Source organism: Endocarpon pusillum (genome assembly GCF_000464535.1).
Source record: "Endocarpon pusillum Z07020 unplaced genomic scaffold C716229, whole genome shotgun sequence".
NCBI lineage: Eukaryota > Fungi > Ascomycota > Eurotiomycetes > Verrucariales > Verrucariaceae > Endocarpon > Endocarpon pusillum.
This window is the reverse complement of record NW_006913567.1, coordinates 450,694-467,780: the sequence shown is the minus strand read 5'-3', so window position 1 is coordinate 467,780 and position 17,087 is coordinate 450,694. Positions and strand designations below refer to the sequence as shown.

At 48.4% G+C, this 17,087-nt stretch overlaps 7 protein-coding genes across 7 annotated transcripts; 3 read left to right on the top strand and 4 right to left on the bottom strand.

Moving 5' to 3' along the window:
- Nucleotides 1-559: 559 nt before the first annotated feature.
- EPUS_01500 (uncharacterized protein) lies at nt 560-1,830 on the top strand (the record flags this gene model as incomplete). Its single annotated transcript, XM_007788442.1, has 2 exons — nt 560-764; nt 812-1,830. 2 exons carry the CDS (start codon nt 560-562, stop codon nt 1,828-1,830), a joined length of 1,224 nt encoding a protein of 407 aa, XP_007786632.1.
- A 488-nt stretch (nt 1,831-2,318) lies between these two features.
- Nucleotides 2,319-6,367, bottom strand: EPUS_01499 (uncharacterized protein; the record flags this gene model as incomplete). The annotated part of the gene is made up of 2 exons (XM_007788441.1): nt 2,319-2,626; nt 4,042-6,367. 2 exons carry the CDS (start codon nt 6,365-6,367, stop codon nt 2,319-2,321), a joined length of 2,634 nt encoding a protein of 877 aa, XP_007786631.1.
- A 314-nt stretch (nt 6,368-6,681) lies between these two features.
- On the bottom strand, nt 6,682-8,140 carry EPUS_01498 (uncharacterized protein; the record flags this gene model as incomplete). The annotated part of the gene is made up of 2 exons (XM_007788440.1): nt 6,682-7,388; nt 7,492-8,140. 2 exons carry the CDS (start codon nt 8,138-8,140, stop codon nt 6,682-6,684), a joined length of 1,356 nt encoding a protein of 451 aa, XP_007786630.1.
- A 2,569-nt stretch (nt 8,141-10,709) lies between these two features.
- Nucleotides 10,710-12,982, top strand: EPUS_01497 (uncharacterized protein; the record flags this gene model as incomplete). The annotated part of the gene is made up of 9 exons (XM_007788439.1): nt 10,710-11,037; nt 11,092-11,177; nt 11,231-11,313; nt 11,363-11,429; nt 11,483-11,554; nt 11,602-11,866; nt 11,916-12,280; nt 12,334-12,630; nt 12,701-12,982. The coding sequence occupies 9 exons, from the start codon at nt 10,710-10,712 to the stop codon at nt 12,980-12,982; spliced, it is 1,845 nt and encodes a 614-aa protein (XP_007786629.1).
- Nucleotides 12,983-13,472: 490 nt separating this feature from the next.
- Nucleotides 13,473-14,188, bottom strand: EPUS_01496 (uncharacterized protein; the record flags this gene model as incomplete). Its single annotated transcript, XM_007788438.1, has 2 exons — nt 13,473-13,723; nt 13,774-14,188. The coding sequence occupies 2 exons, from the start codon at nt 14,186-14,188 to the stop codon at nt 13,473-13,475; spliced, it is 666 nt and encodes a 221-aa protein (XP_007786628.1).
- A 396-nt stretch (nt 14,189-14,584) lies between these two features.
- On the top strand, nt 14,585-14,818 carry EPUS_01495 (uncharacterized protein; the record flags this gene model as incomplete). The annotated part of the gene is made up of 1 exon (XM_007788437.1): nt 14,585-14,818. One exon carries the CDS (start codon nt 14,585-14,587, stop codon nt 14,816-14,818), a length of 234 nt encoding a protein of 77 aa, XP_007786627.1.
- A 1,030-nt stretch (nt 14,819-15,848) lies between these two features.
- EPUS_01494 (uncharacterized protein) lies at nt 15,849-16,406 on the bottom strand (the record flags this gene model as incomplete). The annotated part of the gene is made up of 1 exon (XM_007788436.1): nt 15,849-16,406. The coding sequence occupies one exon, from the start codon at nt 16,404-16,406 to the stop codon at nt 15,849-15,851; it is 558 nt and encodes a 185-aa protein (XP_007786626.1).
- Nucleotides 16,407-17,087: the final 681 nt, after the last annotated feature.

Sequence of the window (17,087 nt, the reverse complement as noted above, 5' to 3'; positions counted from 1 at the left end):
ACGGAACTGTCTACGACGGCTAGACTCTAAGCCCATTGCTCTTGAGGTGGAGTGTGATTCAGGGCTCATCCTACGACGATAATACACTTTGTTAGCGGGCCAGGACTACAAAGCGTTCCCACTGAGCGGTTTGTGCATTTTATGGTCAGCTACACGATATATGATTTGCTAGCTAGTTTGGTAGGTAGCTGAAAGAACCGCTGATGCGTTCTCTGCATGAAGCCTCAGCGAGCTCGGGAGTGGGGATGGAGATATCACCATACCATCCCCCTTAGGACTCTACCAAACGGGGACCAGTCCCAATGTTCTCGCCGTATCTAGCTTGCAGAGGTCAACATAATTTCGATATGCCCTGCGCGAAAATTGCTGCAAGATCAAATGCTTGTGGCTATCACTCTCCCAGTTTATAGTACCTTCGATTTTGCGCTTCATGGTCACATGAAATTGATGTCACATCAAACACATTTGCGTGAAGTGCTAGGTAGGCTTGTTGCTCTCTCTCAGCTATGCTACTTCTATTCTCCACATTTTCCAAGAATTCGGGGCACTGTAAATTACTATGGCTACCTTTTGCTCCTCTGACGGCAGTGCTTTGGCGCCACATGTCCTCAAAAAGGAACGTGAATACTACACCACAAAACAAAGATTAGGCAAGCACTCACGGTCTGACACCGAGGACGAGTCGACGCAGCCTCTTAAAAGGCTTCAGCACACGCCGACGTCTTTAGATTTGAATCCATTACTTACCCACTTCAGCACTCTTGGTATCCCATTCCCTGTCTACAATGGAGGTTTAGCTGATCGAAAACAGGTATCAGTCCAAGTCTTTGCTCGACCGGGTCAAGCTTGGAATCATTGCCAAATGAATTGCTTATCAATATATTCAGTCATCTTTCTGGACAAGTCATAGATTTCCAGTGTCTGATGCTGACCTGTCGTCACTTCCATTCGCTTCTTACGAGACATGGTCATACCATCGTCAACGCTGTTGCCTCACGTACATTCCCAACAGAGAAGATTATCCTCTTCAATCTTGCCAAAACAACCACAAAATGGTCCCCATTCGCATGGCTTGCAACCGGTCAACGGATGAACGCTACAATCGATCGGATTCTTTTTCGCCTCGAGCGTGTTGGAGCTTTTCGAGATGAGGACCATATTTTCGGAGCGGGCACCACTGACGAAGAACCTTCTCACGCTCGACGGCTCCTGAGAACTATTCTCCTTGGAGTGCAGATGATCAGCATGCAAGGCCAGTGGGAGGCGAGAAGTGACTACGTCATGAAAAACCCTCCCGATCTTCTAAACTCGATGGTACGTCACCTGGAATGGCTGGTCAAGTTCCTCATCTGCAATGCCCACTTGTACATCGAAGGTATGGATGCAGAGATGGGTGGGATCGAAGACGGGCATCATTGTCCACGCCTACTAGGCATCCGATTCGCATTTGCAGCTATTTTAAGTGGGCAAGTCCTCGCTCACGGTCCGTCGTTATTGCTTCAATTGCTGGAAATGAAACCAAAGTTCCGTCGTCCCAAAGAATTCTTGCAATGGTTATGGCATATCTGCAGGGGCAAAGACCCGTGGCGGCTACAGCGGGAATATTATCTGAAGTTCATACTGGATGACTTGTTCTACTGGGTGTCAATTGAGCATCGGGCAAGGTGGCGTGGTCAGCAGAACACGTTTGGCATCAAGTATCCTCGGCATGTGAATTTGACGAGATGGCTACAAAGGGTTCCGGACGACGAAGCTTGGGTTGACCTGATGTATGAGCGTGGATGGATCAAGCCGGTCAGGAAATTCCTGAACTTGCCTAGCCAAGAGTGATTCCGGGCTGGGGAGTATTAATCAGCACAGCATCGCAGGCACTCATCCAGAAGTCGCAACTAATCTCGAATGTACCCCTGAAATATTTCTGGCCAGAAGGCTTCTTCAGTATCAAATAACTCACCAAAAGCATCGCTCAACCGTTGCATCCTCCTTCTCGCTGACAACAAAAGAACACTACTGACTCAACCAACCACGCCATTCCTCCTCCGAAACAGCTCCTCGTCACCATTCTGCGCTGCGAGATCAAAATCCCTTTTCTCTGGCCGACGCCCCATAGATCCGCATCCATTCCGTATCCACTCTTTCCATTTCCTGCTTGAACACCTCTCTCAGCCTCGTTTGCTCCCACTCCAAGTCCCATTCCTCGTGAAATCTGTCTTCCTGCCCTTGCTCCTCCAGCCACTCTGCCGCTTTCTCTGCAGCGAAGGCCTCTGGCATGACTTCTCGGATTCGTGGTGGTAATGCTTCCTTCCCGGGTCGCCCCATCAGGACTTCTGGTAGTTGGCATGGCCCTCCAGCTTGGGACCGTGGTGACGCATTACCAGTTGATGATCGCGCTGAGATGGCCTATCGTGGAGACGAGCATATTGCAAAAGCTCAAGCCGTGGCGGAAGAGATTCGTCTGCTCTGGCTCGACATTGTCCGAGGGAGAGAAGGATGCTGGGATGGCTTTCTTGTGCGTCTTCTTCTTCCTCTTCATCAACTGAGGCCAATGCATTGTTCGTATCGTCCCCATAGCTGCTATAACGGTCAAAAACTCTGTCTGTACCTTTGTCGCAAGGTGGAGTTCTGCCTGCATTGTTTATTAGAGCCTCGTGGATGTTGACATCTATGATCTTTGCTTTCTGGGCCGGCTATCACGCCTTGGCCCTACCGTCCATTCGTGTCTGATCTAGTTCATCCTGCAACCTAGCGCCTGTACTCAAAATGAATTTCACGGGGTGCTTTTTCCCCTGCGATGAGAACTCTCCTTTGTCCCTATCCTTACTTGGACTGCAGGACAATCATAGCAATTGGTATCTTTGCCAAGTTGGTGAGAAATGGAACCAGAGCGAAGAACTAGATCATATCACGGTTAGGCCTAAACTAAGCACAAATTGATGGTAGTTTAGCCATAGTTTTTGGTGGGCTTTTCCCTGTTAAGTAGGGCAAGGATTCCTTTCAACGCCATCAAGGAACTGAATCGCTGTCCTTGCAGAGGTATATAGGCAATATATAGCATTTACTTACCAGCGGGTTAAGCCAATCATGACAGCATATTCACGCCGCGTCGAGTCAGTCAAGCTATGGCTATAGCATCCCTCTTATATAAGGCCTTCATCGCCTTTACCACGACAGCCCGTTCTGCCTTCTAGCTTAACCGTTGATGCCCTTACCAGTGAATTCGCGATTCGATCGTATCGGTCCAATATGGGCTATTGTCAAGAAGGCGTGGCTGTACATTCCCTTGCAATACGCCTACGCCACAACGGGATCATTGCTGTAGACCTTGTAAGTAGACCAGGTCTTGGCAGAGGTACGATTGTGTACACAGATCGTTTCGGTCGCACTTGATCTTGTGGTGCCGGCAATTAACGCATGAGAGGCCTGGTCTTCGACGCCGAGGGTTTGTCGCTCTATGGAGACGGTGCTGAAACGGCATAGAGCAGATAAAACGCAAAACGTAGAAGTGTAGCAAGAACGTGAAGAAAAGTCTGAACAAGCCGCGCAGTTTTCGGCGGTAAGGGAAATTGCCAAAGCCCGCCCGGTCGCCCTTGCAGATTCTAAAGCAAGGAGTCCTCGCATATCTGGAGGTGCTTCTCACATAAAGGTACCGAGGAATTGGAGGGTTAGAAAATGATGTCAGAAGAAACGCATTATCTTCTCCCACCATCTTTGCTTCGTGCGGCGGTCAACGAAGCTATCAACCCAATTTCTGAAGAGCAGTTCATGTACACCGTGAAACAAGAGGATGTAGAGTAGTGGTAATCCGAAGATCGCTATGGTCAACCATATAATGTAAGAGTTATGCCGATAAAAACCTAAAATGGGCAGCATGATGATGAAAGATATGAGTAGGTAGGCTGCTAGTCCCCAGAAATACCACGGCGAGACCATGACACGGGGGTGCTGACGGATTTTCCGAGGCCGAGGCCACTTTGTACGATCTAATTTTGATAGTCAAACAGCCGGCTAAACATAGGCGATGATGAGCTGATCTTAACTCACCACAAGGAACAATAACAGTGGCGCCCACGTACTCAACGTCAAAATGCTCAAGTGATGAGTTGGGAGTGTTTCCGGGGCCTCTAGCTGTGTACGTGAGGGATGTCACGTAATCAGCTTCGACCGCGCCATCTGCACGATGACCTCTTATCTTGAGACATACTCCATGGCCAAACATGAACCTAATATATTTGTCAGTATGCTCCGGATCCGTTTCAAAAGTCCTGGAACCGTTGGCACTGAGGGCGATACAGTATGATGTAGTAGTTGGTGGGGTGTCGACAGTAGATGATGGTTGGTGAAGCCTGATAGTGTAATATGTGCGGGCGTAGCGGCTACTGCCCAGATTGGGTATGCCTATTGAAAAGGTATCTAAAAGTGGCTTATCTGTGCACAGAAGAGTCTTGAAGGCCAGGTCTGGTCCAATGATGATGCCCTCATCGGTGAAGTCAAACGAGTCCTCGTAAATATTGATTTTCGTCTTCACCATGCTAGGAAGCCAACGTCGCTCGGCTGTACCGGAGGCTATGCGTGGCATATTCTTGCATAGAAAACTGCGAGGAAGAAATGGGAAGTCTTGGATCAGAGCTGCAAACCGTTCTTCTTCGGGACATGTCATGAGGTCTAATACATCTAGCCTCATTAACATCGCAACAATGAAACACATATCCTCAGAACGAGAGATGGCGCGATCACTGAGCGCGTTCCAAATCCACATGAACCTGCAAAATTCCTCATGTCCAGGTTTCAGATACTTCACCTTTGGTATCCACTGTACGAGAAATGGTTGCAAAGTGGTAATCAAATCCCGATATACCCCTTGCGACGAGACATCTAGTCTAAGATATTGATTGCCAAGCTGCAGTACATCGAATAAAGAGACTAGTTGAGTACCAGTGCAGATGTAGGTGGTGATAGGTTGGCTAAGAGATGCCTCCAAATAGGTCCAGCTTCGAGTCATCCAGCCACATGTCGTGAGACGTCCAAGGAGTTCGATAGTGGAAGAACAGTCTTGGATGTCCTTCATCAGACCGCGATCCATCACAAGAACTGCTTCGGACCCTGCAAAGACGGTGTCAATCTGAGAAATACCCTTACGCTTGAGTAATATCGCTTCGGAATCAAGGCTATCAGGAATGCAGAATGCATCTATCCAAATCAGAAATGACTGCTTTCTTGTAGCGATTCTTTCTGCTATCAACTGGGCGCTGGGGCACCATATTGATTCAAGCTGGTGAGCAAGGTTGCATATATAAGCCTTTCTGACCTGCGTAAGAATGTTGAGCAGATGACAAGTGTGGATCTTGTTCTGCCTCTGCACGCCCATACCATCCGCCCAGACATGACTGATAGCAAAGTGGTCACGGGCTCTCATTGAACTGACAACCTTGAAGTCAATATTGACATCGTCAAAGACTGTGCAACGTATCAGCGGTATTGCGTCGTGTCGCAGAGCGTCCATTACAGCGTCGGCGTCCGGTCCAATCGCAGCACACTGACAACTCTCCAAAAAGTGAGTAGAGCGGTAGGTGTCTGCTGTGATATTTCGAGCAATGCAAGCCGAAGCAGGAGTGCACGAAGTGTGATCGAGGCGATTCGGCTCACCTTCATGAAGACAAGCCAAGTACCAGACTGTTGTGCAGGTATAAGTGCTCAGCAGCCGCATGATCTCCGCTGAACACCAGCCTGTTCTTTCCATGTAAGCAACTAAAGGTAGGTATGATCTCGGTAACTCAGGCAAGGAGTAGATATCACTATTAATCCTAAAGTATCCGTTGGGGTCGGCATCATCCTTGCGATGTTCGTACATCATATTGGATAACGTGGTAATCAGAGCCCGGATCGAGAAAAGGACAAGGGCGTGATCGTCGGTCTTCGCGAGCTCGATATAGTCGATTGTATTCACGAATCTCCAACTTGTTTTCAATACTATCAACTTCTGTCGAAGTTCTGCTTCCATGCTCGGTCCCGGCATTTTGCTGGACTTCTCTACCCAGTTTTTCATATACTCAGTAAGTCTACCGGAGTTGATTGAAGGGTCTGCCTCTGGGGACATCGCAATGAAATCTTCTGGCTTGAAAGACAAGCCAAAAAATTCCCTGAGGAGCCCAAAATAGAGCCATGTCTGAACTCTGGCAAAGAAGGATTCATCGTTAGAGGCATCGCCGTTACGGCCCTCCGGCACTAAATACCCTTTTTTATCCCTGGCAATATCCGTGGCAATGGGAAAAGTCCAAAAATCATGATTGCCAATTGATGTGTTGCCTAGCAGAGGAACTGCGAAGCATGCCGGTTTGCGACCATGCTCTGGAGGTGGGAGATGGTCCATGCGTGTAGATAATAACCAGCCCCGCCGTCATCGAGATTGCCGTTAATCACGCAGTGCAGAAGATTGATCTATCGAGTTAGAGCCAGGGAATAAATTACTTCATTAAAATGTGTACAATATGGATTCGAAGTGATTTGCAAGTTGTGAGCCTAACGTGGATGGCTAGCGAAAGTGTCAGGCGCCTACATGGCAGGCTTGGCCCGCCAAGATAGTTAGAGTAGTAAGTATAGTAGTAAGTAGATGGCCCTTCGGGCCCTTGGGCAGGAAACGTAGGCCAAAATTTCTTGCCATACTCAGCAACACGAAACCTTCCTTCAACTCTCTTCAAAGAGATTCACCTCCTCCAGCCGCTGGTACTCTTTCTTGCCTGCCAAAGTTCTCTCTAACCAAACCTTGACTCGTCTATGGGTAAATGGGCCATCGCACCAATTGACCGCCAAAGCAAAATCGGCTTGTCGAATAGATTTCTGGCGCACTTCGGACCACTCTGGTACCACTTTCGTCATTTCTTCTTCGAAGATTCGCCTCAGCTTTGTCTGCTCATACTCCAAAATGTGTGCCCCATACAAGACTTGTTCAACTTCTTCTCCGCTTGCGACTTGCTCTGCTTCCGGCCAGAAGTATTCGTCATGCCGCGGCTGTCCTTGCAGAAAAAGGGGATACTGACAAGCTTTCCACAGGGGAACAGTTGAAACACATTCCCAGTCTAGTATGGCGGTGAGCACGCCTTGTTCGCCTGGGTCTGCTAGAATGTTGTGCCGGTTTACATCGTCGTGGTAGAGATATGTCACTTCAGCCTCCTCCGTGCTTGCGTTGGAGAAAAAGAGTGGGATTGATTCAATGAGTTTCTCAGCGAGCCTGACAACACTTTTTGCATCCTCAATCTCCTCGTCATCATGTCCTGAAATCGACTCCGGTTTTGTTGATAGGGGTGGTAGCCCATCAGGGCTTGACGTCAGCCCCTCCGCTTGGTCTTGATCGAAGTTGAACCCACCATCAAACTTGACTGCTCCATATTTGACTTTTCAGTAGTAAGTTGGCAGATCTTATCTCTACTATCGTAGATTTGAAGCTCTAAGAGTGCACCTAGCCAATCTGCATTGCCCTTGTATGGTCCGCGATACAACTTATGTTTTTGACGGTTGTTCCAGAAGAGCGCCATTGACACCATTTCACCAAAATCATAACCCGAAGAGTGTGATTGAACATTTGGTTCTCCACCGATGGTAGCATCCCGACTCGAGGGGCAGTGCCACCTTTAGCGAAGTAGATATTGCCAATGCCCTTGAAACTCTGCTCGAACAGTTCCGCTAGAGATCGCGCAACCGTTTTGACTAGTTCTTCTTTGTTCCCCCAAGTCATGGCCTTCCACGCCGTCTCAAGAACCTGACCCTTCATGAATTTCATGAGAATCCATTCGTACCCAAGTGGGTTTTGGTTTGAGGAGTCAAAGGCAATGACGCCTGGCACGTTGATATTTGTACGCTGTCTGACTAGCTCTATCGTCGCCGCCTCACTTTCGACCTTGAGGTGAGGATCGACAGGTAGGCTGACACGCATGACATATACATGGCCAGTGTCGCCAATTTTGACGCTGTAGAGTTTGTTGAAGCCTCCCTGAGCGAGGAAATCGACTTCGATAGTCTGATCCAAGTCGAGATTTTGCCGGACGACTGATTTGATGGCATCAACTGAAGGCTCTGATGTCCATATTGGTTGCATTTGACCAAATGGTCCCTCCTCCCAGGTCACAGTAGGAGTTGGTATATTCATGCTTTAGATTAACGGAGAGCAGGAGTAGGGCTGTAAAAATTGCGGGGGCAGCAGGGGTTGCCAAAGTGCGATGGTAATGTGGCAGGTAAAGGTAGGTGTTTGGCTTTTCTGAGCAAGTCGAAATGCAAGGAGCCTGATTGCTGTTCACTAGCGAGCCGCTAACACCTTCGTGGTAACTATGGTTGAGTTAAACATTAGAAAGGTACAAGTCTCTGTGCAGGTCAGCAGCACATGAACAGAAATCAACCAAGACGAACGCGTCAGGCACCTTAAACTTCACAAGTAACTCATAGCACAGATTTCACAATGCTCAGGTACAGCAAACAGACAGTCACAAGATCCTTGTGCCGATGTATAAAACCATGCTCACCTGTACGCAACATCAACAAGCTCTTTTGCTAACAAGACCCGTCTACATCCCTACCAAGCTGAACAGCCATAACATCTGCATAGGGGCTCCATATCCATCTCCCTGAAAACTCCCAAACCCACACCACTGGCCATCCACATCTTCTTCTGCATAGCCGGAGACTATAGAGAAAAGTTCAGAATTGGAAAAGCTGATGTCGCAATAGTCGAGTTCATCAAGAACATCCCTGACTGGAAGCTTATCGGATTGCCGTTAATGAAGAAGACCATACATGAAACAGGGGATGTACGGCTTGACATGCAATGTGTATGTCACCCTCCGTCCTGTTCGTGGCACAATCACAACTTTCTATGTCGTTACATCACGTGAAGTGCCCTGTTGCCAGCAGATGCCACTGCCCACGAGACCATGATCGCACATCTGCTGTTCTGGAAGCATTCTCGTCATAATACAACCCTCAGCAACACGGAGGTTAGCTTTGCGATTCGTTAACATCTCGTTTTAGTTGACCTCCAGTACTCCTCAGAGACATAACCTTCAAGTACAAGTGAATTGGGGATGCAGAATCTCGACTCTGGCTAGGGTTGCTCCCCAGACTATTGCTGGGCCTGTTCTCAGCCCTATGGCACCGAACGAGATGGCGCCAGAGGAAATGAGGCAGGCATTGCTGAACAGCATAGTCCGGTTTAAATGAAAACCAGGGTTTAAGTGGTACATGGGGACCGATAGGTGAGAGCTAGTTGGTAACGGTCTGAGAACTCGAAGTCTTCCCCAAGCTCTACCTTTGACACAAATTAGCGAGAATGTGTGCTTAACAGAAAGTTTCCAGGATGATGCTATGGAAGGGATATTCCCAGTACTAGGCTGCGCAGGATAAATGAGCTAGGCGGTGGAGCATCCGAAGGGCCAAAGAACGATTTGGCTAGAGATGTATCGTTTGTATAAGACAATGAGTAGCATGTGCGACTGGGGCCTTTCTCTGGAGTGGACATTATGTGCTATGAATTGCCCGGTTCGATGATTGAGAGGACCTTAACATTGCAGAACAACACACCTGACTCTCGACAGACGATTCATCCTCATTACTTACCAATGCAAGATGCGAGATCAGGCATAGAGTCGTGAGACCTGGGGGATCAATCCGAATCTGTAATATGTGAACGGGAGAAAGAGTAGTTACTATTGTCAGAGTGGCGGGTGGCCAGCCAAATCACGAGCGGCAAGTCGGCTCTGCTTGCGTCAACCAACCGCTTGGGGGCAACGCTCTATTCAATGTTCAGGCGGAATAATGCTTACACTGGTTGAATGCTTGAGGGTTGTGTTGTGTCATGACCTTCAATGCACTCATTAATAAGTCGCAAAAGCCTTTAAACTGAGTCTTGTAACCTTTGCATAACAGCGCAATTCCAAGAGCATGTTTTGTGTTACTACGTACTATGTTAGCTTCTGTCCCTCCGGATCAACCTTGCGATTGAAGTCTACTGGCTGGATCTTTTAGATTAATTAAGACACTAATTACGGAGTCGTGCATCAAAAGTCATCAGTATACGCTAAAACTAGAGCGCAACTAGCACACTCAATCTAAGCTTTAGCGTGACATAAAAGGTGTGTAATAAGAGTAACGCCCTAGAGCTGCCGCTATGACCCCCTTTTTCCTTGGACCTTGGGGGCCCTCTATAGGTTGTTTGATATGGCTCAGAGCTCTGTGTCAGTTAAGCTTCAGCCATCTGCCCCCTCTGATCATCCTTACGTTCTTATTGACGACTAGCAGCATGCTAGTCCCAGAAGGCCAGCTTTTACATATCCTAGTTAGCGTATCTCGAAGACTTTTGGTGCACCACTCCGTAAGAGAGTAAAAAATAAGTTTTGGCGAGAATTGTGCCTTGCTCTGCCATCCCCGCAATTTCGATGTCACCAATGCAGGGGAATCAGGGAAAGAGGGGTCCACAACCCATTGTTGGCCGACCTCGGTCTTGGTTGCCTTGGAAAGCACCTCAAGTATGTACGAGTAGCATCGCTTTCTGCATCCGGAAAGGACTATTCTGTGGGGATACCAGGGTAGCATCGTCATGTACCTGCACTTCAACATGCAGCCGATCATAGACGAGAAGTACTTTAGAGCCATGCTCACCTCCGTCTCTAAGAGCGGCTCAAGCCATACCTGCACCCTAACTTACTGTATTGACCCAGTATATCAACATGAAGGTCAACAGCACTACTCTCGTAATCCCGCTGGCTGTGCTGACTGCGTTGGCTGCTGGGCCACCAATCCTCGCCCAGAGACAATCAAGCTTGGATGATTTCATCAGCTCAGAGAGAGATATAGCCCTACAAGGCGTTCGCAACAACATTGGTGGTGGCGGATCACTGGTCCCCGGCGCCGATCCAGGGATTGTGGTAGCTTCTCCTTCAAGGGAGAACCCAGACTACTTCTTCACATGGACACGGGATTCGGCCTTGACGTTGATCATGCTTGTGGATGAATACACCAATGGAGACGGATCTCTTCAGAATCTCATCGAAGATTGTAAGTTTGCAGAATGTCCGCTTCTTGACCGACCTCCCGGCTTACACCTACCAGACATCGACTCACAAGCCATTCTCCAAACCGTTACCAATCCTTCAGGAACACTGTACCCAGCTGGACTTGGACTTGGAGAACCCAAGGTATCTTCGAAGAAGGCGGGGTCATTGACATTTAGCTGACATGTCCTGAACAGTTTTATACCAACAAGACTCGCTTTGATGGCACATGGGGCCGACCACAACGAGACGGGCCGGCTCTAAGAGCCATCGCTCTGATGTCCGTGCTTGTATTTTTTTGTACGCTTGCAAAGGCTCACATATAATAGGGAGTACAGCGATAGCCTTCTCGAGTCCGGAGAAGAAGACAGGGTGAAGAACGTGATATGGCCTATTGTAGGCTCTTCCGAGACCCTAGCTCGAATTACGAACGACTGACACTGCCCAAGATCTATAATGACCTGCTATACGTGGGCCAGTACTGGAATCAGACTGGGTACGATTTGTGGGAAGAAGTTCAGGTAGGATTTTCCGATAAGCCTCTTGTGGACATTACTAATTCCAGAAGGGCAGTTCCTTTTTCACCATTATCACCCAGCATCGCGCTCTAGTGCAAGGAAGTATACTTGCCAAGGAGATTGCTCTGGATTGCGCTCCATGCGGACAAGCACCCGAAGTGCTCTGTTTCCTGTCCAGCAACTTTTGGAATGCAACGGGAGGCTATTTGACAGCTGACATTAATGTCAGCAATGTCAATCGCTCAGGAATCAATACAGATCAAATTCTAGGCTCGATCCACGGTTTTGACATTGAAGCAGCGTGTAACGCCAGAAGTGAGTTATCCGGTATACGTTGATATGCCAAACTCATGTTGGTCCGCAGACTTCCAGCCTTGCAACAGTTATTCCTTGGCCACCCTCAAAGTAGTAGTCGACTCCTTCCGTGACATCTATCCTATCAACAACGGTATTCCTGTTGGAAAACCACTAGCTGTCGGCAGATACCCCGAAGATACGTATTTTGGCGGAAATCCATGGTATCTGACCACTCTTGCTGTGGCTGAGTTTCTCTACGATGCAGTAGCGCAGTTTGAAAAGGCAAACTTGCTCACCATTGATGATATCAATCTGGAATTCTTCAAGGATATCTATCCTAATGCCACAACAGGAACCTACAGAGACAATACCCTTGACAATGTACTTGCCAGCATGACAACCTACGCCGATGGCTTTGTCTCTGTCGTGCAGGTAATATCTGTGCTTAGATTTGAGCACGTCCCACCGGCTAACCAAGCTCATAGCAATACACCCCTCCCAATGGATCTCTCTCTGAACAGATCAGCAAAACTACCGGAGAGCCTCTCTCCGCCTATGACCTCACGTGGTCATACGCAAGCTTTATAACCATGGCTCAGCGCCGTGATGGAGAATACGTCAGTTGGGGCTACAACGAAGCCGAACAGCCACCAGCGACGTGTTCTGCAACATCTTACAACGCCACCGGCCAATACACCCCTGCCACAGCTGCTGGTGCGCCAGAGGTAGACAAGTCTTGTGCTTCACAAGTTGAGTTCTCCGTCATCGCCCCTACTACATTCGTGAGTCCCAAACCACTATACGCAGTAATCGAAGACTGCGGTATTGATCCGAAGACTTACGATCGAACAGGGCCAAAATGTCTACCTGGTCGGCAATACTTCCTTACTCGGAGGAGCGGTCAATGATCCGTCCGCTGTCATTCTTCCCATGAATCCAGGCCGAATCACCCCGTCACGGCCGGAATGGTTCATCGATATCTACCTTCCGGCAGGAGTTCCAGTCGAATATCAGTACGTTCTTCAGCAGTCCGATGGGTCATTCACCTTCGACAGAACTACCTACGTGGTGGATGTGTCGCCTTGCGGTGGGCCGTTGGTGAGGACTCAGGACACATTCGAGACCGGGAGTTAGACGATGACCTCAGAATGGCATCAAAAAGACACGGCCTGATAGTAAAAGTGTGGTCGGTCTCTGAGATTACGGGTTCAAAAGCAGGTCATGGAAATTTCGGCAGTTTGAGGGGATTGTATATATGTTCAAGCTAAGAAATATTTTTACCCCCTCTCACCTTCCCCCAATAGCCGGAGAAATACCTCCACATCAAGGTCGTCCGTCCATCAGTCACATAACCATTGCCAAGCATTCACATGACTTCAACTTAATAGCTATCTCATACCAGCCTAGTAGTACGGACGGTAGACTCGAAATAAAATCCCTTCAAGCCGGTCCTATCCTTCCTATCTACCTTGCCATAAAAGCAGATTTCCAAGAATACGAAGCAAACACCAAACAAGATGAGCACCCCCAGCCAAGCCCTCACCTCCTACCCACGCAATGACCCTCCCTCTTTGTCATTGTTATCCAAAAGCCGTACCGAGCTCGATAGAAAAGCCCGACCTACCTACCTCAACTTCCGCTTCTTCCTCGCCACCGGCCTCAGCGTAGCAGCCTGAAGAGGACGACGACGCCCCTCCAACCCCCGTTTTCCCTCCTCATCCTCATCCTCATCCTCATCCTCATCCCCATTATCTTGCATGAAAATCCGACCAGGTTCATACGTTCGAGGGATTTGCTTACAGAGAACAGTGAGATAAGAGTTGGCAGTGTATCCTGACTTCTCTGAATCAGGATCACGCTCCAAAAGAACGATATCTGAACGCCCATTTCCATAAATTACACCCTATATCATAATGCTGATGCACGTTGGCGTTGCAGCGTTATCCATTGGGCGTGCATGTTGTCGAAGGGGCGCCAGAGGTCGGTGTCGTCTTCTTGTTTTTCGTTTTTGTCGTCTTCAGAGGAGGTGGAGCTTGAACTTGAGCTTGAGCTTGAGTTGTAGATGTGGTGGTAGTGGTGGTCAAGGAGGGTTTGGATTTCGGATATTAGCGGGCCGGTTATGGGGTAGGATGTTATGAAGGAGAGGGTGTGAATGAGGTCTTCGTATGGGGGTGTGGGGGTAGGCTGGACATGGAAGAGGTGCTGGGTGATTAGGTCGAAGATCTGGACTGGGATCCAGGTCTTGCTGTGTCGGAGGTAGATTTCCGTGTCGGGGATGATGTGGATGTGGGTTGGTTCGGCTGGGGGGTTGGTGGACGGGTGGAAGGCCACTGTAGGCATGATTGTTGGTCTCTTGGATGGTGGTTTTTGGTATACAGGATTAGAAGCTGAAAACAAGGAGGAGAAAGATATCTCTTGAAAATCGTGGAGGCGTCCACGTCCTGCCAGATCTCCTTGCTTGTGAGCCACAAGTAAGCCTCAATGGTGAAATTGATTGCATTAAAGCACAGACAATCCCACTGTGGCTCTCACAAAGAAAATGCTGAAGCTGAATAAAGCGGCTTTGTGCGGGTAGGGGAGGGTCATTGTCCAATGTAGGACCTTGTAGGAAAGGCAGACGGAAGGACAAAAGGATACAAAGAAAGGGACTTGCTGGTCATCTAGTCTTGGCTGGTGAGATCTCAGGTATAAAAGCCGCGAACACTTCTTCCCATCATTCTCCAGCATATCACAATCATGGCGTTCCGAGAAGTGACAGAGACCACTCCGCTGCTCTCCGACTGGGAGCGCTTAGATGCCCCTGACATGCCTCACGAAATCGAAGCTTATGAAAACGTGTTTACAACAAGCAGTGATTTTATAGACGTCGCCGAGTCCGAGTCCAAGTCCCTCAAACCTGCAGAACGAGCCCAGCAGAAAACGTGGTGGCGCAAGGCCGTCGCCAATGTCGTCCGAGCTCGCAAAAGCTAGAAGAGCAGAACTGGTGAAGGAAGGAACAGGGCAGGATCAGGCGGTTGCACGGGCAGCTTATGCGGTAGATATGAGTTGTCGAGGTTGAACCGTGAAACAGAAATCGTTGGATCGGTTCCCTTGCTGAGAGTTGAGTGCACTGAATAGAATTTCGATTCCTTATTCTCTCAAAGTTTCTTCATCTGAATGAAAGTTGTCGTTCATGCTTCGTTGATCGTACTGCGATGTGACAACTCAAACCCGACATAGTGACGATCGGGCCTAAACAAGGGGATTGACAAAGTGAGGTAGCCATCATAGGTGCTTCGTCCCGGCATCCCCGAAACAACCTTCATCACCATCGGGTGAGTTGCATCACGTCACTGGCACTCTCTCACAATTTACACATTCTTCGCAACCCAGTAGCAGATGACCAGTGTTGGTCTAATAGATATGCTTGTGAAGCTGCATGGCGCAGATTAAATCTTATAGCATATGTAGCATGGTCGTACGTTCTTGGCCTCGCGAAATTGACACTTGAGGTCCAGAAAAGAGAGTATTCGATGGTTGACCTCGGTGGGAAGAGGTGAGGGCGACATCTTCACCGCTGTTTAGTAAGAAGCTCTGATGATGGGGGGGCCTCGCGGTGCATTCCCATTACCCTGAGCATCCGAATTCCTCTCAGATGAGTGTGAGAGTAACTACTTCTGCATGCTCTGAAGAGACGACCCTGTGTCTTGTGTAGAACAAGAGTGTAACAGTGGGCGATTCGTACTAAATCAGTGAAGCCCGACGAAGGTTACTGTAGAGAGATAAAGATGCCTGAAAGAGAGTTGCTAATGAATGGCTGAGAATAAACAAGAAAAGGGGCCGAGGTGAGGTAACAGATTTCGTGACCACCTTGGCTCCAAGGAACGGGCCAGCACAGCAAGTAAAAAAAAGTAAATTTACACACGTAGTTTTGAAAAAGTGGTTAACACCGTCTGTTGTTTTGAGGAGATGTGCAGCTTACCTTGCCCAATCTCCCCACACTAAATATTGCAGTAGAACCTTAACTACTGAACAACAAGCGCCCAAGTGCCAAACCGAACCCGGTGCCCAGCTTGACTGGGGTCTGAGAGCGATCCAGGCACCCGTCAGAATCTTCATCGTTATCACTACCCGGTGTTGGTGCACCGTCTTCGTCGAATTGTTCTTCTGTATCCTCATGTTCGACCTTGACAAAACTTGTTGCATCCTTTAAGGCTTCAATCAAGGCTTTGTTATCAGCGACGGTGGGCGAAGCAGCAGGGGGCAACGGACTATTCAGAGCTGCGATGAGTTGCGCTTCAAGTTCCGCATATACATCCGGGATGTAATATTCGTCCCGCCCGCCAATGGAGGCTTTGCCGCTAACAGATGGGTTAATGAAGACTATGATATGTCCCGCCTGAGAGCACCTAGGACAAGCTGGTTCAGTAAGAGACTGATCTGGTGGAGGGAAGCTCACCATCTCGCATGGCGTTCTCTTGTTGGCAAGAGCGACATCGCACAAGTGGACAAGCGTATTGTCTGGGAGAAGTTTTGCACAGTTGCAATAGGCTGCACGGCCCGAAAGAGTGATACACATATTGAGGGTGGTGGTTCAATGCTGATAGCAGGTGAATCGGTGCAGATACAAATTCATGAAGAGCTATACAAGCTTATAACGATGGTACAGTCATATCCAGAATATTCCGAACAAAGATACCGTCGGTTCTTTCTTTCCTTGCCTTTTTGTGGCTTTGTTCAGAGATGGATGGGAGACAAAGAAATGCATGACAGGTTTGTGCCATCACAATAAGAGAAACAGCAACAGCATGGCATTTTCAAGCCTTTGTGCGCACGAGCTAATACACTGTGTGGACCTAATGAAAGTATAGGAGCGCGATTTGACGCAAACGACTACTATGGCACCAACGACTGCGATGAGGAATGAGTGTGCGGCGCTGGACACTTCAGAGAACAGTCGGCGGGGGTGCTGTTGGGGCAATCTGCAAATACTAGATAAACACGAACGCCTCTTTGGCTTGATAGATATTTGTAATTGAGATATCGGATGTCATCAAAGATCCTGTTTAGACGTCAGTGAGGTTTCGATATCTGGTCAAAATAGAGTACAGTACTAGGTCAAAAGTATTGGACCGACCCCGCATTTTCACCCCACCAACATTTTCCACTCTTCCCATACAAATTACTACTGTACGCCCGGTATTTATTGGAATCCTATAAGAATCAATTAAATAGTACGTTAAAATCTGCTTTTTCGAAT